The sequence below is a fragment of the Centrocercus urophasianus genome, unplaced genomic scaffold, assembly GCF_019232065.1.
Source record: "Centrocercus urophasianus isolate 14NV4802_14NV808 unplaced genomic scaffold, USGS_Curo_1.0 seq_15, whole genome shotgun sequence".
Classification (NCBI taxonomy): Eukaryota; Metazoa; Chordata; class Aves; order Galliformes; family Phasianidae; genus Centrocercus; species Centrocercus urophasianus.
The window spans coordinates 3,048,078-3,074,484 of NW_024884697.1; the positions used below are offsets into that span (position 1 = coordinate 3,048,078).

At 42.7% G+C, this 26,407-nt stretch overlaps 1 protein-coding gene across 1 annotated transcript in view; it reads right to left on the reverse strand.

Moving 5' to 3' along the window:
* The window catches only part of ITIH5 (inter-alpha-trypsin inhibitor heavy chain 5), a 48,534-nt gene that overhangs the window by 4,406 nt on the left and 17,721 nt on the right, over window positions 1-26,407 (reverse strand). The window contains exons 7-12 of the mRNA XM_042815767.1: window positions 25,895-26,011; window positions 10,116-10,287; window positions 7,349-7,658; window positions 3,618-4,171; window positions 3,196-3,246; window positions 2,005-2,121 (exon numbers count right to left, since the gene is read on the reverse strand). Of these exons, the coding sequence (XP_042671701.1) occupies window positions 2,005-2,121; window positions 3,196-3,246; window positions 3,618-4,171; window positions 7,349-7,658; window positions 10,116-10,287; window positions 25,895-26,011 (1,321 nt within the window). The remainder of the gene's footprint in view (window positions 1-2,004; window positions 2,122-3,195; window positions 3,247-3,617; window positions 4,172-7,348; window positions 7,659-10,115; window positions 10,288-25,894; window positions 26,012-26,407) is intronic.

The following is a 26,407-nucleotide window of genomic DNA, read 5'->3' on the forward strand; positions in this document are numbered from 1 at the left end:
ATTTTACTAATCAGTATTCAAAACAGTTCTACCAGTGTGTTACAAACTGATAAACTTACGTAGAGTATCTAAATTTATCCAAGCTAGGAAATACTGGCTTGCTCTGGAGGCAAGTAGCTTTAGCCTCTTTAGTCCCGACCATGTGTATATAATACCCAGGATAGAATCAGTTGCTTCTTGGCACAGCCACTTCCTAAGCTCTATCCAACGTCAGGACAACTTATAATCAGTACACTTACATGGGGTTTTTTGGGCTATATAAGAGAAATATTTACCTTGCTGACTACTATAACTCCACCAGCCATGGTATGATTTAACTAAACTATTTGTTGCTAAGATTTGGGCAAACATAGGGCAAACACAGATCCTAGAGAAGTAAGGCAAGCTGCTGGCAGGCCTGTTTTTCCTCAAATCACCAGCTGGCACACAGACTGAACTTCTTCCAGGAACAGAACCTGAAAGTATCCAAAAGTTGCTGCACCAGAGGATCTCATGGCAGTTCACATTTTGAGACCGTGTTCCTCATTACTTGACTCTTAAGAAGAGATGTAACCTGGCTAGCTGCAAAGTAATGTCTACTACCTCGGCCACAACTTTAAAGATGAAGTAAGACCCATAGAGGAAATAGCCTGAACCACAACAGTGTGATGTGCTAAACCTTTTCAGGTGTCAGCATAAGAAATCCAGGCTCACTTTGTGTGGCTGCAGAGGAATACCCTGACCCTGCACTCTGACTGAATTATTTTCAGTTTTGCCAGCAGTGTCCTTTCAGCTTCCCTCACATTTGACCCAGAAGAAACACTTTCAAGTGCAGATCCCACTGAGCCAGCTGAAGCCTTCAGGTCCACAGCAAGATTCCCAATAACTTTAATTACCTTTGTGACTTCCTGCCTGTAAAAAGTGGCTTATTTCCCACGGGTCTTTGCACAGCTACTATACAGAATTGTGGAATCATTGAAAGGGACCATTAAAGATCCAACTCACTCTCAGGGGACAGTAAGGGAGGAAGCTTGTGGCAAATCCAATCTAGACCCAAGATATCAACACACAAGTGAAATTTCTCTACCCCTCACCATTCATAAGGGATTTTATAGTTTCCATCTTCATAGACTTAACAGGCTAGTTTTACAGTCTGCTTTCCTTAAACTCATTCTGCATTTCAGCCATGGAATCACACAAGTAGCAACACATATGTAGTCACTGAAAGAAATGCAGGGAATCACTGCCAGGATCTGGATTTTATTTACCAAGGCAGGCATGAATGCATGTGAAACATGGAGAGTTGACCACAGAAAATAATTCTTGTGACTTTAATAATAATTGTTGCAGTTGTTTATCTTCTTTGTAAAACAAGTGTCTGAGTTATCTCCGGTTTTGACACCCCCTGCCTCCCACCATTTTCCTGCTTAGGACATAATCTGCTTATTAGTTGCCCTGCTTAGAATTCCAGATCAGATCAGACCACAGTTTGGGCCTCTGGTTACCAGACTGGCTCGTGCAAAATAGATCCTGAACTGTGGGGGTTTTCTCAAGCCTATCATGACTTCAGTGAAAAAGCCTCACTGCTTGGTTAACACGTTTGAATACTTTGCTCTGTCCTGGAGCAATCAATCAGTGCTGTAAGTAGAGAGTGAAGCTCGAATATACAAGGAATCTTGATGAATCTATGCTGCTAAATCTCTCACTTGCATGTTGTGACCTTGCAACTAGAGCGCTAGTGAAGCTGTGCTACCAAAGAAATGCATCGCCTCCGAACCAAATAGGTGAATCCCCTGTGAGATCTCTCAGCGTGGCTGTTTACTCAGCTGTGCCTCTTCTGCTTGTTCTAGTTCTGCTCAAGTACAGCTCCCAGCCCATACTGGGCTCTCGTCAGCAGGCCCTGAGCTCTCCAGTCTAGCTGGAATGAAGCGGCACACACACTTGAAAGGCACACTCAGCCTTTGTACCTGATTGCCACTCCCTTGCTTCTAGTCAATGAAGACCTTAACTTCCTTAACTGCTCACCAGATTCCTTATGGTCAGAGACCAGTCGAAGAATGTCTCCTGGTTCTCCATCAATATTGAAGCAGACAGAGAACTTGCTGGAGGGAAAATCGATGACAAAGTGAGGGTCTCCATCCGCTGGGAAGACATGGAATGGAGACAGATGTGAGAGACATACACAAAATTCCAGAGTTTAAGAATGTAACAAAATTACTTTTCAAAGAGTATTTTTCAGTGTTTTTTCTTTTTTTTTTTCCTAAGGCCTGATTGTTTATTGTTTTTAGACATTTTGCCAGGAAGCACCAAGCTTTGCTTTGTTTTTCACAAAGATTGTTTTGTTTTTCTCACAGAAGGCATTGTGTTTTCAATGAAAAATTGAAACCCAAAGTAGCCCAGGAGAAAATTTGGGTGTTTTCTGCCTGAGATACTATTTCATATGGGATTTACCATGCAAGTGTCTAATATTCCTGTTTTTCATAGTCTGTTCATGGGCAACATCCCTGACAGCATATATAAACATATCTTCTAACCAAAGATCGCTGCGTGGGCACATGTCCCACTGAACCTTCCTGGCCAAGATCATATTGGAGCTATTGATAACAGATTTTAAACAATCTCATGACCATATTTTTTTTTAAAATTCCTTTACAGGCCATAAAGTACCAAATAGGTGTGGTTGCAAGACAAGTCAAAACCTTACTTAATAAGGTAAATTTGATCTTTTCCAGTGAAATTCAAGTCTAAATTATTGATCTGGGCTTATTCTTCAGCATTTAATTATGACAAGAATGTTAAGTAGAGCTACAGAAGCAACAGGAAAATAGTAGAACACTATAGAATTTTCTTGTTTTTAATTCTCCAACAACATTGTTATGTTTCAACAGTATTAGGTTGCAAATATCTAACATTTTTTGACCAGTTCTATTACAGAATGAGAATACTCTTCCCGTTCACTAATTTACAGTATTTGCAAACACAAGGATCAAGTACTGTAGATGAACTACCTTGCTGTGTTTCCCAACTCTTATCCTCATTTCTTATGCCCTTTGTTTTTTGTTTTTGTTTTCATTTTCCTCTCTACTCTGCAGTATAGTAAATTGGGTTTTGGCTGATTTTATTGGAATGGTTACACCATGGTGGCATGCAATTGAATTCTCTATAAATCAGCTGCTGTTATTGTGCATTACAAAGATCAGGAAAATTGGCACTAACCTGAAGTTTTGGAGATTTTCATTCTTTGCTTATCTTGATGTCTGCGTATACCTAAGAGTGAGGAGAGAAGGCTGTTACTGAGCAGCAGAAAAAGCCACAGAATACTAATGCTCCCAAACATTTATTCAAAGAAATTATGGAACACATTCCTGTAGCTACTTCAAGCTTCATTCAGAACACCAGATTTTCTTTTGTAGCTTCTAAAAAGCAGTATGTGCTTTCATGAGGTGAGTTGTGTCTATAAGGTCTTGCTCAATGTTGTCCAGCACACAATTAACAAAATCTATATGAAAACCCCAGTTTTCTGTTTACCACTCTTCAGTTCATTGTCTAGATCATCCCTGTTACCAAAGTCAGCCATGAGAGATTAACCACGTGAAAAAAAAACCTCTTACCAGCACTTGATTATTTTCACCTCGTACCTGGTGGTGCCTTGTGTCCTTGCAAGCTCTGCAACTTTTCACCAATGCCATCAGTAGAAGGGCTGATAAGCTCCTCGTGAGGTGGTTCTGAATGGAGCCCAGCCTCTCTCATCTTCAGATAGGTGAAGGGAGTCACAAAATTGTAAGCCAGGGCCATTGACTTTGCTTTCTCTGTTAAATATTCTTTCTCCTGATTGTCATTACTCTTTAGCCGAGAGTTTAGCAGTTCCTTGATGGTGAGGTAACTCCATGCCCTCTCAATGTAATTTTGATCAGCTCTGCCATCTTCCAGACCAGGGACAGCTCTGATGTCATTTGTGCTTGGCAAGTCAATAGCCACGTCTGTTTTGAGGAGGATGTATTTCTTGGAGTTGCTAGCAGTCACCTCCACATGGAGGCTATCTGAGGTGCGGTTGATGAGTTTGCCAGCTATTATAATTTCAGAGCCATTGAAGTAGTTGGGGAAGAAGTTCTGAGTGACTTGCTCCACATTGTCTTCGGAGTAATCAATACGGATGTCAGAGAGGAGGGGTGTTCCTATCTCATCATAGAATCTGAAATAAAGATACATTTTTCACTGCAAGTACTGCATGCGACTGTATGCATACGCTCTTGCACTTACAGTCAGACTAACACATCTCCCATTCTTTCAGGAACAGTTAGATCTACCAGACCGCAAATTTTACAGTCACCTGTGTCACTGGCCTCCCAGAGGCAGGGGAGTCTGTAACTTTGGAGGCTTTCAAAACTTGATAGACAAGGCCTCAAGAAACCTCACCTAAATTTGAAATTAGTTCCTGAGCAGGAGCCTGGGTTACATTACTTCCACAGGTGCCTTTCAGCCAAAATTATTCTCTACCCTTTTTTAGTTTTCAGTGTTGAGCAGACATCTAAGCAGACTTACTGCATTTTGTTCAGAAGCATCCCAGCATGATCTGGCAATCACCTAACTTCCTCTAAAATTCAAGAGCTCCGCAAGGAGATACCTCTGTCCACTTACATATGCTAATTAAAAATAATTCTTGGTTTCTCAGGCTCACAGAAAGCCCCACATTTGTTTCAAAGCATACACAGAAAACATGCTGTTGCCTGTAACTTTCTAGTGGTTATATTATGTGTGTTATTCCAGAACCAGAAATTATAAGACGCAGATGGTAAGCCCCCAAAGCTGTAGAGTATCTGAACCAAAACTCCTGCATTTCTGGAAAGAGTCCTAGTTACTACAGTTTGGAATGATTGATGTGGGATAAACAGGAATACTATTGTAGAATCATAGAATCCTTGCAGTTGGAAGGGACCTTTAAAGGTCATCCAGTCCAACTCCCCTGCAATGAACAGGGACATCACAGCTGGGTCAGGTTGCCTAAGGCCTGATCCAGCCTCACCTTGAAAGTCTTCAGGAACACAGCATCAACACATCTCTGGGCAACCTGTTCCAATGCCTCACCACCCTCACTGTAAAAGACTTTTTCATTGTATCTAACTTAAATCTACCCTCTTTAAGCTTGAAACCATTTCCCCTTGTTCTATCACCACAAACCCTGCTAAAGAGTCTGTCATCTTCTGGGAAGCCAAAGGAAAATAAAAATCAAGACTGTTTCAAAGGACTGTAGGAATTTTAAACACTAAATAAAGGAGGCCTGGAAATCAGTGCTACCTTACTGTTAACTTTCTTTTGGAGCAAGCAATAGCCTCCATGGAACCAGAGAGTTTAATCCTATAATGCTTTTTTAATGTGTCCTACCCCGCTTCTAAGAATACTCTCTGTTGTACAGGCCAGAAAGCTTTTACAAGGGGTCAAGGCCCAGATTTACAGTACTGTGTTTTTCCTGCAGCAGCGTGCTTTTGATGGATCTTCCCAGGCTGCTCCAGGAATGCTTAATTTCCTATTTAAATGCTAGCCTCTATATCTCTTGGCAAATCATTTCAGCCTGATTTTGTAAACAAACAAGGAGCTGGCTTCAGCCCTTTAGTTTAGTTTAGCATTTTTTTTTCACATCTGCTCATACAGATTGTTGGGAGGCTGAGTTCCACTTTGTATTTTATTCTCTCTCAAAAGAAACGCAAAGCCTGAATCAGCTGGCTTTCTTTTAAAGTCTCTCTGAACACTCAATGTCTTCACTGTAGAGACCTTGACATGCTTTAAAACATGACTGAATTAAATCTTAAAACATGCTGTGCAATAGCTCCTAGAGTATTAAAAAAATGGTGGAGTGAAGGATGCAACCTGTCTGATAATATAGCACAAGGAAGTATCTGCATGAAAATACAAGCCACAAAAATCAGAGCGCACAAATCAGAAATGTTACCCACATCTGTGTTAGCCATGTAGATTTCCCCTCCACCAGTGATTTGAATTGGCCTCCAGCAAATAATTCTACTTATTCTTATAAATTTGGTACAAAATGGCTTTACCATCACATACTGTTGATAAACAGTAAGCAGTTTATCAGATGGAGGTGTTTGAACAAGTACTTGCTATGCTGAGTTTCTGTAGCCCAGTCAATCAGCAGATCCTTCATTTGCCAGGGAATGCCACTTGCTATCCAAAACACATGTTTGGAGAAGCAAATGACATGGGTGGAGTGGCAGATGGGTCTGTGTTGCCTGATGTTTAAGAAAAAGCCATGGTACCTTTGTGCAATTCCCCACTAGGGTCTTCCCTTAGACTACAACTGATGACACAAGAGAAACATGATCTTTAGTACTACTAAATGTTGAGGATTACAAGAAACCTGTCAGGAGTTAGAGTCACAAAGAAAAATGAGGGTAAGAAATGACTACATGATCACATCAAGAATGACCCTTACATTTTTTTCTTTCAAAGAAATATATTCTGGAGTTTGGGCATGAGGTTAGCTTTTTAAAATATAAAGAAATAATTTTCCACCCCAAATTGGTATCTTCATTCCTAAGCCTCTCTGTGCTGTTTATGTTGTCAGTGTAAAGTGATCAGTGCTTCCTTTTCTCCTTCTATCCATCTGAGGAGAGATGACACTTGTCTTCTGTCTCTCCAGGTCTACATGTCTAAAGGAGTGTTCTAAATAAAGGGAACATTCTATGGGGCTAGGAAGCTCCAGTACACCTCAGAGTTTCCACTAGGAAAAAAACAATTTCTGGATAGAAAGAAATTTGCAATCTCAATTTCTAAGTATACTCTGCATCTTTCACCCAGAATTGAGCTTCAGACAAATTCCTGTATCTTGCTATGTCTCCTTAGAGGATTTCCCTCCCATAATGGCACTAAAAAACGATGCAGATATCAATGAGTCATAGAATCATTTGCGTTTGAAGGGTCCTTTAAAGGTCATCTAGTCCAACTCCCCTGCACTGAACAGGGACACCTACAGCTAGATCAGACTGCTCAGAGCCTGATGCAGCCTGATCTTAGATGTCTCCAGGGACGAGGCATCAACCATCTCTCTTGTCAAACTATTCCACTGCCTCACCACCCTATCATAAAAAAACTACTTTATATCCAATCTGAATCTCCTCTCCTTTAATTTGAAACCATCTCCCCTTGTCCTGTCTCAGCAGACACTGCTAAAGAGTCTGTCCTTTTCTTTCCTGTAGCTTCCCTTAGCCTCCCTTTAGATGCTGGAAGGCTGCTCTCAGCTTGCCCCAGAACTCTCTCCTGTCCAGGCTGAACCGCCCCAGCTCTCAGCCTGTCCTCGTAGGGGAGGTGTTCCATCCCTTGGATCATCATGAAGGACAGATAAAACAGAACAAACCCTTTCAGGTGGTTGGCTGCATCCTCATCCTCCTGGAAATGCCTCACCATGCCACAGTTCTCCAGCGCCATCCTCTCCAGCAGCTTGTAGTCCACATCATTGCCAATGCCAATGGTGAAGAGGCAGAATTTATCACGGATGGCATCCTTGGTATTGCTGAGAATTTTGGATGACTGTGTTTCCCCAACAGTGGGCCTCCCATCCGTGAGGAAGATGATCAGAGAGACGCTTCTGGCATCGATGTTGTTCTGAGCAATGTAATCATTTAACAGCTTTGCACCCGTCTGGAGAGCACTGTTAATATTAGTCCCTAAGAAGGCACCAAAAAGATTAGCTCATTTCACATTCTAAGGACATTGCAAATCACTTCCCTATTCTCCCTTTAGCAGAACAGGAGCATCTCTATTCATCAGGATGCTCTTTTTCTCTGCATGAGGTTGCTCTAGCTCTTTAACTCAGCTCCGCTCTGCTAGCACCACTTTGGGTTAACTGCTTATACTCTTATAAATTAATTTACAAGTTGCAGCTTATTATGTGAAATTGTTGAATCCTTGGGTGTCTCAGTGTACAACGATCAATCAGCCCTGGTAACCAGAGGCATAGTACATACCATGCCCTGCCAGTGCATACAAAAAATAGTTAAACTTAATTATGGGTCTCTCTTAGATGGCATCTGAACTAGGAAAACAAGTTCTGCCCACTTTATCTGAAGGGCACAGGATTTGGAGAGGCAGAATAACCCTTCAGATGGAAATGCAAAACAAGTGGTCAGTACAACTCAAATGTGAGTGATCCTCAAAGTTTAAAGAGAAGAGAAATGGCTTTGTTAGTCAAGGAGTGTATTTTCACCAAACAATTTCCTATGACAAATGGAGCTGCCTGAGGAGAGAAAATAGATGAGAATGTACAGGTACAGTAGAAGAATAGCTGTGAAAAGAATTTGAGCCTAATGCATGTTCAGAAAAAAAGAAAGAGTTTTATTTCAAATGCAACCACAGAGCTACAGAGAACTGCATTTTGCTATATGCACAAATAGTGTGCCACTGTACTGTTTCTACTTCTCTGGCATGTGAGTATGACAGCGGTGTAAGCACAGTACACGTTTTGTGTCTTTGATCTGTGAGCCAAAGTGCATTCACATTCACAGGAAGATATTCAAGCCATAAGCATATTTATAAGGAAAATGCAGAGTTAGCCAAAACCGTATTGCTGGCCTGCAGTGGACTATCACTGCACATTCCTGTTGAACCTTGGAGTTAATCATTTCCTTTTGCTTTTGTTCTCTGTTAGGTTCACTGGCAAACTCAGCTGCCCCTGCACTCTGGCATTTCAGTCGTAGAAAGCTTTGTACTCTGAATTTAGTTCCACTATTGGCAATTGTTTAACTGGGCAGGTCCCTTGAGCACTTCCTAAACTCTTTCCCTCTTAATACAAACAGTGTGGCCAACCATCCTGTTTTCTGTTTTTCCATCAGAGTGTTTCCTTTGCTAGGAGTGGTCACTGTTCAAGGGCAAGTATAGGAAGACCGTGTTCGACCTTCAGCCAGCTGTGGTCCTTTGCAGGAAGAACAATTTGCATCTCTTTGTCTACCTGCAGAGTCCTCAGCCAGGATGGGCACAGCTGCCGAAGTATTCTTGATTATAAACCTTGGTATGTTTCATAGAAACTTAACGTGGCTTGGGTTGGAACGGAACTTAAAGATCATCTAGTTCCAACCTCCCTGCCATGGGCAGCGTTGCCACCCAACAGCCCAGGCTGCCAAGGACCCCATCCAACTTGGCCTTGAGCACCTGCAGGGATGGGGCACCCACAGCTTCTCTTGGCAGCATGTGCCAGTGCCTTACCACCGTCTGAATAAAATATTTCCTCCTAGTATCTAATCTAAATCTCTCCTCTTTTAGTTTAAAACCATTCCCCCTCGTCTATCACTATTAGACTGTATGAAAAGTTGGTCTTCTTTCTGCTTGTAAGTTCCTTTCATGTACTGGAAGGGCACAATGAGATCTCCCTGGAGTCTTCTATTCTCCAAGATGAACAAGCTCAGCTCCCTCAACCTTTCATTTTTTGGTTTGTTTAGGTTTTTGTTTGTTTGTTTGTTTGTTTGTTTGTTATTTGTTTAATACTGCTGTCCATAGGCTGAGGAGACCACTGATTCTAATTCAAAATCGTGCCTGCATTCCACCATCACTGAGCCTTTCTGTTCTCTTCTCTCCACTCCTCACAGGAAGGCACAAGCAAAGAGGGACAAAAACTTCTTGAATGTTATTAGGGCTGCTCCTTACTGTTTGTTAGAACATAGAGAGACAAGAAGGAGAAAATACTAGGTAAGGAACTATCTCCTGCAGAAGGTAATCTGATAGGCCAGATTGGCTACTCCTTGGGGTTCGCATATCAGGTAGAATCATGTGCCTACTTACATACAGGTTTTCAGAAACTGTACAAGTACCAGTCCTGTATGTCCTTGATGGCAATATGTTTTCTTTTTCCTGTGCCCTTAAGAAAAGATGTTGTGAGTTTTCTCCCTTCCACATTTGAGAGAATGGGCACAATTTGTTTTTAAGAAGTATTATCAGGTCTTATAACGAGCTCTGGGGACAGCTGCCCATCATATAAGCTTGTACAGAACACATATCCTTCCGCCACCTACCCCTGAGCGAAGGCAGGGAAGAGGCTCCCTTGTCCCATGAATAAATACTAATATATTTTTTTTACTACTACATGCTAAAGGCCACTGAAATCTGAATATCAAAGTTAATCTCATTCCTACCTCCAGTAGGTGACATGTTATGAATGTACTTTTTGGCATCTCTTATATTATTTGGGGTAACTGGCACCAGCCGATCCTGCTGCCAGACCTTTATTCGGTTGGAAAAGCCAATGATATTGAAGTGGTCTTCAGGCCTTAGGTCCTGGAGGATTGTGAAGAGAGCTTCTTTGGTCTGAAAAGAGAAGAGAAAGAAGATCAGCAGGTTAATGGCCAGTGCTCTGGCAGGTAAGAATCAATGCTTAAGCTTACAGATGTTTCTGTGTTACTGTTGGCTCATGAAGACATGACCTCTGGAATAATGAATATTGAATAATATTAAGTAATACCAAAAGACTGCTAGAGATCTTCTAAAGCCCTCTAGACTTGAATTAAGTTGTAAGAAGCATATGGCTAAAAGGGTTACTTTAAAGTTGAAACACCTCTAAATATATCAAGGATGCATATGCCTTGTTCATAATTAGGATACTGATTGGCTCGTATATACTCCAGTGAATAGTTTTAGAAATTAACAAATGCATAAGCAAATACATTCAAATGAATAAGAAAAAAAAATGCATCCTGACTAATTATTGCTGATTCTACCTGCTAGTCGGATTCGTCTCAGGCATATTGTTTTTACAGCAATATACCAGCATTATATAGTTCTGCTATTTGTCATCCCATGCAAATATATTCAGATCGAGCAAAGCTGGTATTGAGCTGAGTTCGTAGTGGGAGAAGTTAAGGTTCTTGTGTGATAGAAATGACAGACCACTGCAGATTAGCCAATAGGAAGAGTGCAGATGTGTTCAGCCTTCCCAGTATGACCAACTTTGGTGTATTATCCTGTGCCCACATGAAGACAAACTTCAGCTTGTTAAGACCAGCTGAGAGAAGATGTCCCTGTCTTTTCAAACATACCCTGCATTTATATGCAAAACACATGAGAGGAGCGAGGCAACAACTGTAAGCAGAGGGATCAGCAGCTTCTCAGCTCTGCCCATTTTTGGCCATCACTAAGTCTTTGAAATTCCAAGGAAAGCTCTGTGAGGAATAATATGGTGGACCCATTGGCATTTAAAGGTTTCTCTCATGCCTATCAGAAAAATGAAGGATTTGTCCAGAATTAATAGAAAGGATAATCAGTATTGCTGGAAACCAGAAGTTTCTAGGCCTGATGTTGCTATGCAAAGACAGTTTGGAGAAGTTCTCAAGGAACTGATCAGGCTGTGCCATCAGTATCCCTCTGGATTCTGCATGGAAGCTGATGATGCAACTGCAAACAAATTACCCACAACAGAGGAATCTCTAATCCTCCAAACTGGTGACTTGGCTTCCAGCCTGAGGTCCATCTGAAGTTAAAGGAAATATTTCCCTTAGCTTCCAGCATTTTGGAGCCAGGTCTGGATTCCTCACTGCCTGCTTCTGTCCTCCATGTATGCTTTTTTCCCTCGAGGGATTGCAGGATTCATCCTCCCAGTAGCCAAACTCGTCTCTCACTTATGCATAAAAGGGCAAAGCAGCCATCACACAGTGGAGAAAAGGATGTTTGTGTTTATTACATTATAATGACAGTGATCTATTCATTTGTCCCTCAAAAACTGGAAACAAAGTAAGAAGAAAGTAAAAATGGAGAAGCTTCTATCCTACATAGGTATGATCAGGTCTTCATCTCAGCTTCTGCTGAGGAAAAGCTTGGACAGGATGGGGAAAAAATGCAACCACAACAGCTCCCCGCATACAACCTCACAGTGTGGACTGGGGAGGGAAACAGACCTAGAAGGAATAATTTAGTGTGAAACCCCACAAATCTCATTAGCCATACTGTAGGTCTGATTATAACTAACATCACTTGATATTTCCCATTTCAAAAAGCCTTTTGTTGGTTGTTTTCAAATCTGTCAAATTGCACTTTCCTCAGAGGGTTTTACTGGGCCCAAAAAGCTCTGCTTTTTCCCCCCGAGAACAAACCAAGAGGAAAATAATCTTGCTTTGGCCTTGTCACTGAGAGACTGCATCTCACCTCCAGCATGCACAGAAATTCCTTTTGACATTCTTGTCTGCAATCAGGCTGAAGAAAGGCAGAAACAATGCAGAGCAGCAGTGCAGCCTGTGTGTGCACATCACCCAAGCTAGAACTGCTGAACTGAAACAGATTTTCCTAGAAAAAGCAGTATTTCTCCTCCACAGGAGGATCCTCACACAGGATCCAAATGTGGGGCTGGGACCATCTCTCTCTCCTTTCATGCTCTCTTTCCTTTTCAATACTTTTTTTTTTTTTTTTTTTTTGGTGGTAGTTAAGCTGTTTCCATGGAATTTGAGCCAGTTTTTACCAGCAAAACATTCTAACATCCATTAATGCAGACAAACAGGCAACCCAGATTCTGGCATCTTGAACATTTGTTTCTGTAACTTCTGTAACTATTTGATTTCATGTTATATAAGTAGACAAACATATATGTACAAGTGTTTATGCACATGGTTTTGCTCCAAAGCAAGGAGAATATGAATGAGGCCAAATGGTTCATTCTCATGTAGCTGTTACCTCATCCTCAGTAAAAATGAAGGGTGGGATTCAATGTTCCCAACTTGGTCATCAGAAAGCTGGGCACATCATCTAATCCCTCTCTAAGGCAGAGAGAGATACCTCCAGAGAGTAATTCATCCCATCTGTTTTGGATAGGTTTTAGCATGGGCTGAGTCACTGTCTGGAAGTGCCTGTCCACCAGCACTGCATCCAAGAGGCAGTGCAGCTATAGAGAAGATGAAACTTACCTCAAGACCTAATCCTGTCCAGTTCTGAGCACCATGGTGCTAAAAGGAGCTGAACTGGTTCTCCATCTCTCCCAAAGTGCTCCGAATTGCCTGCCTCATGCTGTTTGCTTACATCTCTCCTCCCAGCCCATAAGGATCATAGAATCATAGAATCATGGAATGGCTTGGCTTGGAAGGGAACTTAAAGATCATCAAGCTCCAAGCCTCTGCTGTGGGTAGGGTTGCCACCCACCAGATCAGGCTGCCCAGGGCCTGAACCAATGTGGCCCTGAACACCTTTAGGTATGAGTCTCCAGATTTATCCTGAAATCTCATTATGGCTTCGCTGGCCATATTCCTCATCCATTAATGCACTGCAAGAGACGTGACTTCCTTCTGGAGGGCTGGATGCAGTTCAGGAGCTGGCAGGCAAATCAAACTTTCAACAGAGAGAATTTCTTGGTAAAATTGCTTGAAATCTTTAAATACATCGCAATGACTGAGTGCTCTAGAGGCTCAGCCATTTGCTCCAGTCTCCCCAGCCTCCGAGAGAGGATTTAGAGCTCTTCGTGCAAGGAGTGCTTGGCAGCGACTTCACTCTGGACAAAGCAGCAGGTTTCTTGTTCTGGCCTTGTATGGCCACAGCTGGAATCTCTCCTGTTTCTGAGCAGCCAAGAAGTGGGATTCCCAAGCTGCTCGGTGGATGGGGTCTTTGCACTTCTACTCCTGCCTGGCCCCAGTGAGTCACTGCACTGAAATGCATTCCAAAGACACTCTTCTGCGAGGCAGAAAATTAACTGTTTCTTCCCTGGTGAGGGTCAGATCATTCCCCCACGGCTGAGCAGATGATGCTGATCTCATTTTGGGGATAAGCTGAGCATAGATCCAGCCCACTCACAATGGGGAGGTCCAGTTTAAGAGTCCAACATTTTTGTACCAGGTGCTGTAAAGCATAACACTTCTCCCAAAGCGTTTGCCTGGCTACATGTATATTTATGTGGAGGACAGAGCAGGAATTAATGAGTGACAGAAAAAAGCAATACTGACCAGCTGGGAAAAAATCACTTTTGGCCAACTGGGAATTGTTCGTAGCTATCAGCAACATGTTTTGAAACAGTATTTAAAAAGGAGATTTTCCTCTTATTCCTCTCCTCCCAAGCCACCAATTAGCATAGATGAAACTGAGCAGGGAGGTGGAGACTGAACTGCCATACCAGTGCATTTGTGTCAAGAAACGATGATGCTGAGTGATCTGTTAATACAGCTGGAACCTCGGGCTTGAAATAGCCATCTCCAGGGCTATATCTGGTTCAGAGCTGGACCAGAAAAAATGATGGTGTAAGGTTGGGTGACAGTGAGTAGCTGGAAAATGATCACAGTTAATGTCTGTGCTTCAGAAATGATGAGAACCTGAATATGTGTTTGCACTTATGCATTGTATGTGTAGGTAATGTCCTCTCAAGCATATGAGGTCAGAGATGAGCCAGCTCCCAGCCACCATCCTTGCCTTGGAGATCATTCTGATAATTGGGCATGCAATGCAGCTACTCCTCTTCTAGTTCATTCTTGCTACAGGTAAGAGAGTATTTGGGGCTGAGATGACTCAGGACTGTCACAGGTAGCCCAGAGATGTGGTAAATGCCCCTTTCCTGGAGACATCCAAAGTCAGGCTGGATAAGCCTCTGAGCAACTTGATCAAGCTGTAGGCATGCCTGTTCAGTGCAGGGGAGCTGGACTACATGACCTTTGAAGATTCCTTCCAACTCAAGCGCTTCTGATTCTATGACTCTCAACATCAGCAGAGTAGAGAACTCCCTGAGCTACACTCCAGTTTAGCTGCCACTTTCTGTAACACTTCTTGTTACCTTTCTGTCTAGCCCCTGAAGCTAGCTCCACTTAGCTAAACATTGGTGGAACAAAGTATGGGAAAAGACACGCTCCGTTGGGGCAGCTGAACGCCTTCAGCCCTTTTTTGGGATAAAGAGCAGCCTCAGAGACATCTGGGATGATGTCAGACCATCTGGGCACCTTTTAGGAGGAATCTGAGCCTTGGTGACATTTCTACCACAGTCCGTTGGTTGTTTGAGGAGCAGGGTGAGGGTGAAGTCTGGCTACCCTGGAAACTTGCAGTTCAAAGGGAGACAATGTATAGTTGTTTGATGCCACAGCATTGACAGACACTGGCTCTGCAATGGAGCAAGCACACAGTTCAAGCACCTCATTATAATGCATGTCCCAGGCCCACATATTTAAATTTTCCATTGCCTAGGAGCATTTGTAAGTGTTCCATCCCAGTCCTGCATCCCCTATGCAAAGTCTCATGCCAGCTCATAAAAATCAAAAGACTTTCAGTCCTTGCTGAGTCCAAGTCTGTACAAATAATGGGTGTCTCTGGCACAGCACTAACTCAGACCCTTTTGGAAATGACTTCCAGACAGAGAAAGCTGTTCTTAGCACCCACCAAGCCACTGCCTCCGAGATCACTTGGCAACACTCAGTTATGCCCTGCATGCTCAAATACAGCTGGCATCTGTCCTCACAGCAGCACGACAACGCAACATCAGAACCAGTGATTGCCCTTTTCCAGATTTCCAGCCAGCTCTAGGGAACCACATGGGCTTGAGATCAAGGAGGTTGAAGAACATAGACAGCAGAGAGGAAGGCATTAACTGAGGCTCTGGTGTGTGTTCACAGAAGAGCAATGAAGCTGTGAAGGGTCTGGAGCATGAATCTTATGGGGAGTGGCTGAGGAAACAGATTGTTCAGTCTGGAGAAGAGAAGGCTCGAGGGAGACCTTAATGTTCTCTACAGCTCCCTGAAAGGAGGTTGTGGTGAGGTGGGGCTGGCCTCTTCTCCCAGATAAGTGACAGGAAGAGCCTCAAGTTGTGCCAGGGGAGGTTCAGGTTGGATATTAGGAAATAATTTTTCACAGGAGGAGCAGAGAGGCACTGGCACAGGCTGCCCAGGAAAGTGGTGCAGTCACCACACCTGGATGTGTTCAAGAAGAGGACAGATGTGGCACTGAGGGACATGGTTAGTGGGTATGGTGGGGATAGGTTGATGGTTGGACTTGATGATTTTATTAGTCTTTTTCAACCTTAATGATTCTATGTCTCTGTGATCTGCAACCATGTATTGAAAGAAAACACAAGTAGAAGACGAGATTTGACAGTAGTATCCTGTATTTACCTAAAGAAAGCAAACTACCTAGGTACTTCTGAGGCCTATCTACCCATTACTTTGGGATCTGGGTGCATCATAACCTTTATGTTGTCTTTCTGGATCTCCTGAGAGAGGCCGTATTTGACAAGAAAGATATGGCACAAGACATAAGCATAAAGGGATTTAGAAAGCCGCAGCTCTGCCCGGTAAATTGTCTCAGAGTGCAACAGATGAGAGAAGGGCTCAGAAACCAGATCTCCTACTGTGAGGAGGAGAAAAGTACAAGTAAATATGTTGTTTGGCAATGCACAGTAAGGAAGCACAGGGAAAGAAAACAGATCTGGTCTTCCCCTCCCCAGCATCCTTCATGCTTTGGTTCATAATGTTCCCTTTCCAAACATGAACAGGCAGCCGACGAAGAGCTCCAGTGGTGGCTTTTCCAAGATGTTTCTAAAACAAATACCTGATCCATTTGCCCATGATCTATCAGAGAGATTCACATGAGATTCATGCGAGGTCAGGAAAGGCCAGCATTCAAGATACGTCTGAAGTGGTACTGTTGAGGCCAGAGAAGGTACAGCTACATACAGTCTGGGATCCTGTCTGTGATCCCAGTAGCCAAGGGGAAGGCAGTGGGAGCACCACTGTCATTTTACAGGGAGGAGCTGATTTGCCAAGTGAGCAAAGTCATTTTGGCAGTGTCATTCCTACTGAGGTTTGATGCCACTTCTTAGGATGATTTCTTTCCTCTATGGCCCATTTTCTTTCTGCCTACATACTGCAAACCATGTTCCAGTTCTCAGCAACAAGGATTTTTGAACCAAAAATGGGTTTTAACCCAGAAGTGTATCATCGGATTATTTTGCCCTCCTCTGTACCCCTCATAGGGGGGGACAATCTGCCCTTTCTTCCTCTGCAGGGAGTGTCCTACAGTTCAGGGACTTAGTCTCACCCCCTCCCCAACAATGTATCTTTGTGCTTTCTTCCTGGCAGACATTGATGGCGTAACCAAGGAAAACTCCTTCACAATTCTAGACAACAAGCATTTTGTTTTATGCTGATGCTAGCATGTAAAGAGAGGGAGTTTGGTTGTAGAGCTCTGGACAATAAATGACTGTCTCTAGTGTATGTACCAGTCTCTCACCCCAAATCATCGTAGATCACTTGCAAATCAACTGAATGTTGCTGACCCCCTGTCTGGCCATAGAAAAGGTGCACAGCAGTTTCTCTCTGCAAAAGAATTTCTCCATCATTAGCAGGAACTGTCTCTACTGCCTATTCTATCGAGGAAATCATATTGCACAACTTCTGCTTAAAGTACTGAAGTAGTAAATTCCTGTTCACTGGGAACTGAGCTCTAGGGTGTGGACAAATTTAGCTATCATTTGGAGGTTCTGCATTTCTCTAGCACCCAATAGCATGGTGAGGATAAATACATGAAAAACTGCAAGATGATCTGATTTCTCAGCAATTGGGGTTTCATGCACACGGAGGGCAGACTAGTTGGTAAGTCTTTGCAACCTGGCAGCAGTGTTGAGGATATAAATAAATGTCTGTACAAAGATTTAGGGAGGCGAGCTCCTATCACTACCATGCATTATTACTTCAAGCCCTTATCAACAATGCAGTATGGATTACATCTGGAGCAGTATATGTTCCTGTAAAATTAATCAATGAGAAATGTTTGAAGGCTGCCCCACAGTACCGTGCTGAAAAAATTCCATGGGAAGCAATGGGGGTGCCCAGACAGCCAGCCAGACTGACACAGCAATGTATGACGACCACAGTCTTGTTTTGCATTTAGCTCATTTTAAGTAGTGTCACATCATGTAAAGCTGCAGTTGGACACTCAAACACTCCCCCATCAGCTTGACAAGCAATCTCCATGGAGCCAGAAGCAAAAAGGTCAGTGCCAAGGGGACAGTACCCCATGCTCTCAATACGGTTGGACGCCTCTCCCTCTGCCTCTGTCCTCAGAAGATGGAATGAGTGCATTAAAATCGTTTCAAGAACTTGGGACTTCCATTCTCTGCCCCTGTCACAGAGATCAGCTGCGCTGGGAAGAACTGTATGTCCAAGTAGAGGTTGACAACAGCACAGGCCCTGTGTTTCTGCAACAATTAGCTGCTACCTTTCATTTATCCATGAAAGGGAATGCTGTACTTCCACAAAGATGAAGTTATTCCTCCAAAGAGATCCTAACTCTGCAACCACTTATAGACCTTACGCTTTTTTCTTCAGCTGGAAACTTCTTATTTTGTAATGCAACTTGCTCATATTCATCTCAAATGACAGTGATTGCTTGGAGAGTGGTTGGTTGGAACAATCTCTGTACTTTTGCTCAGAGTCAACACTGAACAATGTAAAAGCACTAAACAGTTGTTATAAAAATAGTAAATTAGCCTGTTCCCACCTGAGAATGTGCCATACAGCCCTCACAGTCCATCATCACTTGCTCTCTCACTTTTCCATTTCCAAATCTCAGCAGCTCCAATCTCCCTACTCTCCTAAGTCCTGAAAATCTCTGTTTCCAGCCCTTCCTCTGCCCACCTCCATCCCAAGCCACTGCAACAGACTTGACTTCAGGCCAAATCTTTGCCCAAAACTCTGAAGAGATGAGAAAAGAGCAGATACATCAAGGAGTATCAAGTCACTACATCAGGTAGTAACTATCCAAACAAAAGCTCTCTCTTTATGTAACACAGATTGTAGCACCCACCTCCTGAATCAGAATCTGCCTATGAATACTGCTTGACAACTGTAGTACCTCTTAATACAGTAGCATAAGGAAGACCTCCTTATTGCAGGCTTCCCCAGAATATCCCAGGCAGTTAATTCAGAGCCTTGACTGTTCTTTACAGTTTGAGACAAATTGTCCCAGTTGGGCAATGCCTACAGTATGTACCCCATAATAGGGTGAAGGGGTATTAACTTGGAAATAGCAGTGTTACTGCAAGCAATGCTGGACTAATAGCTCTTGGCCAAGATCTAATGTCTTTTAGACTCTGAGGCTCTTGTACAGCCATAAGCCCAGTCTATACAAAATTCTGCAAGGAGAAAAGCAGAGGCAAGGAAGATAACCCACCTAACTTCAAATAGCAAATTTATGATGAAAACATGAATAGATGCCAGCTCTGACTTGCATGTATTGCTCCAGCTAACAGAAAACACAGTTCTGGCCTGAAAAGACTGTGAAAAAGAGATCTAGAGCTTCACAGCATGTGTATGCCAGGCCATGGTCCTGATCAGCCTCCTTTGGGGGTTCTATCCATGGGCCAGGTGGCTCCAGCCTGGGCTTTCAGTCCTAGTCTGAGCCTCAGGTACCTGTCTCTTGCTCTGTCACAGCTACTCTTGTGCCTGGTCATGGACTCCATTGATCTTGACTCATAGACTAATTTCCCAGCTTGATTTTCCCCCTGGCTTGCTATATAGATTTGCCTGGTGGCCACTGGGCTGTGTGGGGTCACTTTGGTGGGTTTGGCCTATTCTTTGATGAATTCAGCAAAGCCTCTGTGGAAACCTTTTGGAGAACTCTCACTGTCTTCACAGGGTTTCAGGTCAAGCCATAGGAACACCTCCATGTCAAACTCTGCACTTGCCTTTGCTTCCTATTTGCTCTGAACCCAATTCAAGGACTTACTTTTCACAGGTGGGCTGAGGTTTTCTTAGAAAATGCTGTCCCTATTTCTACTGCCTCAATATGGAGAAAATCAGCTGTTAGTCCTAAGACCAGAAAATGATGTTTTCAATCGTGAATATATCTGAGGACATCTTTCTCTGAAGCTTGCTTGTTTCTTTCTGTGACCCTGTCACTATTTATAAATTTTAGAGTTTTGGAAAAGTAGATTATTCTGTAGCATGACAAGTGTTTGCACATTTTTGGAAGCTGGGGAGTCAAGGGCTATGTGGAACTGACAACCTATTTAGTGTAGTGGTTGTCAAAATACATATCCACATCTAAAGAGAGGAGTGAGATAACACTGCTGTTGTACATTCCTGAGTAAGTGGCAGCTGCATCAATTTAGTCTGTGCTGGATACAGTGCATAAAGTTCCTCTGTGTTAACTCAGATAGTTACTTTCTAATGGAAGTGGGAAAGCTGACAAATCTTTTCTCTTTGCAGAGCTTTAGAATCACTAAAGGTTTTAATTAGGATTAGCATTTTTTCCAGAGTTCCCTGGTGGTTTAAGGTTGTTCTCCTGGACAGCAGCCATTATTTGGACTAGTAGTCAACAGGCTCACAGCCACCTCTGCAGCAACCAGCAGAAATAAGTAGAGCCTGAAGTGAGAACATTAGGCGTTGAGGTGCTTGTCTGCTCTCTTTACACCCTGAAACTGCTCAGAGAAAGCCTGGGTGTTGAGTCAGAGGCACAGAAGGCATTTAGGGCTCCAAAGGAGCTCACATGGTGTGGGTCATGAATCAGGGGTGCCAACAGTGTTCCTTGGTTGGATGCAAGCAAATAAACTGAAGCAGCTGCAAACACACAGCAGGTCCCAGTTTCAGTTGAGTTCCTCCTAGCACAATTAACCTCAAAGAGAGTTACAGCCTGGCACACTACCACTGACAAGCTGCCAGGCTTGTGATGTAGCCAACTGCTCAACTAAGTGTGTGGGCATTTGTTGCCTGTGGGAAAAATAAGGTGAAATTAAGCCATGGTTCAAACAGCTTCATTTTACCAAGTCTGCAAAACATCTGCAAACCCATCCTCTTGTGGGCACATTCATAGCTTAGAACATGCCTGATGTGTAGCTCTGGAACTCAGGCTGGTAAGTCCTTTTTCACCATGCTGTCTGAAGCTGAGGATAATCATGTCAGTCACAATGTAGTGAACACGTCTGGCCCATCTTTCTCCTAATTATACCATTAGAAAAGTGAAATGTCCTCTAGAACAAATCAAGCAAGCAAACAAACAAAAGCTCTAAAACAAAAGGTGCCCATAAAAATTAGGTCAGATTGTTCAAAGGATAAAACCATTTTGCTTCCTGACAAAACCTGCAGATACCACCTGTTCCCCAGGCTCTTCTGACTCGTGTTATAAGCAACTATTCCACACAGAGCTTACTTCCTCTCTGCAAAGGAAGGAACGAAGATCTTGAGGAGAGAAACAGGATGCCAATGGCATTGTTGCTTGTATCAGGAATAGTGTGGTAACCAAAACTAGGGAAGTAATCCTGCCCCTGTATTTGGCATTGGTGAGGCCTCACCTCGAGTACTGCTTTCAGTTTTGGGCACCTCAGCACAGAAAGGACACTGAGGTGCTGGAGCAGGTCCAAAGAAGAGCAACAAGACTGGTGGAGGGCTTGAGAAATATGCCCTATGAGGAGAGACTGAAGGAACTGGAGCTGCTTAGTCTCGGGAAAAGGAGGCTGAGGGGAGACCTTATTGCTCTCTTCCAATATCTGAAAGGTGCTTACAGCAAGAATGGGGTTGGTCTCTTCTCACTGGTGGTAGGTGACAGGACAAGGGGAAATAGCCTTAAGTTGCACCAGGGTAAGTTTAGGTTGGATATCAGGAAACGCTTCTTTACCAAAAGGGTTGTTAAGCACTGGAATAGGCTCCCCAGGGAGGTGGTTGAGTCACCATCCCTGGATGTGTTAAAAATCATTTGGATGTGGTGCTCAGGGACATGATTTAGTGGAGGGTTGTTAGAGTTAGGGCAGTATGGTTAGGTTGTGGTTGGACACAGTGATCTTTGAGGTCTTCTACAACCTGAGGAATTCTGTGATTTTATTCTATGATTCTAATTCTGTTTTCCTTTCCAGTGGGATAACAATAATGACATACGGTCTTGAACACATTAACATTTTTTTCATCATCATATTCAAGGGTTTTCTCTTCCTGAACTTCATGTCCCTACCAGTGCTATAAGGTGAGTGTCATGAAGTCACAGATTCTCAGTAGAGGAGCTGTAACACAGCTGAATTCATTAAGCATTACCAGCTCAGGGGCTGTGAAAACCAACTCAGCTCTTGTGAGGCCCCATCTGGAGTACTGCTTCCAGGCCCAGGGCTCCCAGTACAGGAAGGATATGGAGCTCTTAGGGCAGGTCCAGAGGAGGGCCACTAAGATGATCAGAGGGTTGGAGCACCTCTCCTATGGAAAGGTTGAGGGAACTGGAATTGTTTAGCTTGGAGAAGAAAAGGCTCCGGGGAGACTTCATTGCAGCCCTCCAGTACTTGAAGGGAGCATATAAACAGGAAAGGGAACAGCTGTTTACAAGGAGTGGATAGTGATAGGACAGGGGGGAATGGTTTTAAACTGAGACAGGGGAGGTTTAGGTTAGATATTAGAAGGAAGTTTTTCACACGGGGTGGTGATGCACTGGAACAGGTTGCCCAAGGAGGTTGTGGATGCCCCATCCGTGGTGGCATTCAAGTCCAGGCTGGATGTGGCTCTGGGCAGCCTGGTCTGGTGGTTGGTGACCCTGCACATAGCAGGGGGGTTGAAAGTAGATGATCATTGTGGTCCTTTTCGACCCAGGCCATTCTATGACTCTATGATTCTATGTCTCCATGATTCTATGAGTCTATGATATGAGAGGGATGTCTCAGGAGTCTCAATGTCTTCATTTAAGGTGATCAACCAGTCCCACTATGTGTGTTTGCAACTAGGTCTGGATGCCTTGTTGCTTCAAAGGATGAAATATCTGAGAAATAAAAGGATGGTGCAAACACATAAAAGATTACATAGGAACTAGAAAGGCTTGGGACATGAAAAATGAAAGTAATTTTGTTTGTAGAACTGCAGGAAGCATGAAATACTGACCCCATTTGAGTCATGTTGCTGTCAATGTTATGAAGGGAGATAGCTGAAGATTACAGTATCCTGAGTGTATAAGAGTGCAAAGCTGATGTTTCTCACCCATGCTTTTACAGCCCTAAAAACTTTGCGACAGTTACCATAGCTGACCTGAACAACTTCTCTTTACAAGAGCCCAGTGTATTTTTAGCTGATCATGCATGTGACTCAGCAGACAGAAATGAGGGAACACCATCCCACAGGAATTCCCAGCGCTCTGTACTCCACCACGGATTACCACCACAGCTGCAGGAGTCTGAGAGAAAAGGAGGCATTTCCTCTGCTCAGATGTATCTTGCCACCAGGGAACATGTCGATAATATAACAAACATCTTGATAGCAACAATTGGGTAAAAAGGCCACTGAGCAAACAGAAATCACGGCTGTGACTGGTTTACCATAAGAGACCTATTGTTCAGTCACTCCCAGATCTTGAGTATTCCTTAGCTAATCTGCAGTTTGAGTTGGAGTATTTGTTTAGGTTTTGTTCGCTTTGTTTTCTTTGATTGTCTGTTTATGATTCAGGCCATAACTCAATGAAGTTTTGGGTTTTGGAGCAGTTAAAATCAGAGGAAGATAAATGTTTACTGAACATAGCACTCCTAGATAACTTACCCATAGTTCTCCATTAAAAGAGTGTATCTGAGGCAACAGGCACAAAGTTGAATACACCCTTGACAAAAGACCTGGCTAGATACATCTCTTGCTTCAGGCTTAGGAGGCATTTATTTCCACTTAATTAGCCTGAGATTTATGTATTTTTAGCAGTAGAAGCTAGCTAGGCTATGAAGCAGGCCTTCAAGGGTTAATCCCTGGTCATGCTGTTTCTAGTAAGTATATGAAAAGAAAAGCTAATTAGCTCAGGAGGAAAATAAAAGTTTTCATAGTACAGGGTTAATCTGCTAACCCAAGGACCAACTTTGTTCAGCTCACCCCAGCACCAAGCCCTCCAGAGTCCTAATCTCCATGGTTCAGTGCTGTACTCCTGACTGCTTACAGCATGCAGAGCTGGGTGCATTTGGGTAATATCTGTTTATTCAGCAAGGGAAGGCTTGACATTTTTCAGCAGGGTAACAGAAAACCAAAAACCAGGCTCTGTCCAGAGGAATTTGTAGTGATTCAAAGGCATCTTCATTCAAGACCTGCTTCAGTACAGTGCTAGGTGTGTTTGTTAACAGCTCTCTGCTACTCCAGGCACTGGGGAAAGTAATTAGGAGCCATAAAAGTCATTTTAGCTTAAAGTGGAGATAATTTAATTTGATAGAAGCTACAGCTTCTAAATGAAGATTTATGACCACCATTGAAACCAGATGGTAAAGATTTTAGCAGAAATAGAAAGGCATAAACACCCACAATGTCCTTGATCAAAGACAGAAAACTGTCAGGGAATTACCATCGTTTGTGTCCATGAAGGACATTTAGACTAGTGTTAGTGGTTAAGGGAAAAAACAAACAAACAAACAAACAAAAACCACACTTTCAAATAACCACAATTTCCTTATTTCTCCTATTATTCCATGTTCTAGGCAGGTGACAAAGGAGCCTGAGTGGACTAGTTAGTGCTCCTTAACTGAATCTGACATAAGCCTATGCCATTAGACTTCAGTCGTTCTGGTGGGGTTATAACATGTCATCCATGCAAGCTGAAACTGCCTTATACTGGTGTCTTAGTATCATAGAATCATGGAATCATTTAGTTTGGAGCAGACCTTCAAGATTATTAATTCCAACCATCAACCTGACCTGCCAAGTCCAAGACTAAACCATGTCTTTTATGCTGCGTCCACACATCTCTTAAATACTTCCAGGCATGAGGACTCCACTATTTCCCTTGGCAGCCTGCTTGACTACTCTCTCTGTGAAGAAATTCTTCCTAATAAGTAATCTAAACATCTCCTCGAGCAACTTTAGACCACCTTAATGTATGTGAGAAGTGACAGTTTCCACTGTCATTAGTAGGTAACAAAGTAGAAGGCAAAGATGTGGGCCTTTCAACAGAAAGAAGCCACTCAACATTTCCATATCTCATAACTGTGGAGCAAGTCTTCAAGTGCAAAGGAAGTGGAAAGGAACTACCTCTACCAGGGCTTTTGCACATTTATAAGATGTCAGCTTGGCTTATGTCTGAAGTGTGAGTACAGAGATGAGATGTATCTGTCAGACCAGAATTGAAATATTGATTTCTCTCTGCTTCTTTGTCACTTAAATTCTTTGCTGAAATGCAAGAATTTATTTTGTGTTATAAGAATTCTGATGACTGACTGGTAACAGAATGATAGAAACTACAGATCAAAGATTTATTAAGATTTAAAATATTTAAAGCATTTAAATATATATTTTTTTCTAACTTAATATATTAAGCATTTAGGAACTAAATAATAACCTAACAACCTTACATAGTCCAGACAGGTGTACCTATAACTTCTGTAACACTATATTTTTTGTTCCAGATTTAAGTGTTTCAGATTCCAATTAGATTAGATCTGATAGGTTGATGGTTTGATTAGGTTTGATCTTAGTGATTTTGAACATCAGGGATTTTATGATTCTATGATTCTAGTTTGTACTGATAATATCATGTTGAGAAAAAGACTATATTCCCCCAGACACAGTACTCCTTCCAAGCCAACTAGTTGGATCTGTGGACTGGAGCTAGTTTCCAGCACTGGTAATATGACCTTCAGTTTGATATGTTGATTCATGTCAAAATCTGTGTCCTGGGAAAATGTCTGAGATTTGCAGTGAAAGAATCAGATTCTCAAACAGGGCAAACTGACTTTTCTTTCAGAAGAACTCATCGAGTCATACACCGTTTTTCCAAGAGTTTTGTAATGTAAACACAGAATTGTATTCTCTCTGCTAAGATGGACACAATGGTTTGCTGAATGCACTGTTCTGAGAATTCTCCCTAATCTGCCTCTCTTAAAAATGAACAGGATAGAACTGCCCAGCACAATCTTATCTGTTCAGTTTTGACAGCGCTGACCTTTTATGCAGAGTGATGAAGAATCCTGCTAAGATGAAGCCTGAAACAAGTTCTCTGCAACCTTAAAGTCAACCAGTCTGTAACACATGCAAGGACTCACCTGCTTTAGTTTTGTCCCCACCATGGATGCACTGCTGTCAAGGACAAAGACAACGTTCTTTGGTAAGGGAGGTAGATCCATGGGTGCAAAGTAGTGTACAAAATACCCATTAAGAATCTGTAGAAGAAAAATGAATTTAGGAATGAAGGGAAGATTGTGATTCAGTATCCCAGACACATCATTACTGGATGAGCACACCTGGTATTGCTTTCAATCTGTGTGTCTACATTGGTGGATGAGCTCCCTTCAATTTCCCTCTTGATTCTTGTCCTCTGTTCATTCACAGTGGGGGGCCTACTGAAGTCTCTGCATCTCCTTGCATGGTGGACAGTGGTTTTCTTCCAAATGTAGTAAGGATATAACATGTATACCCAGGGATCAGAATCACCACATGCATGTGGGTACCTGGCCCTATATCCAGATGCATGCAGTCTATATATTGAAAAGCAAATACAAAACAGAAACTCAGTGAAGCATGTCCTTTCTTGTAAGTCTATCTTGTGGTTGCAAACT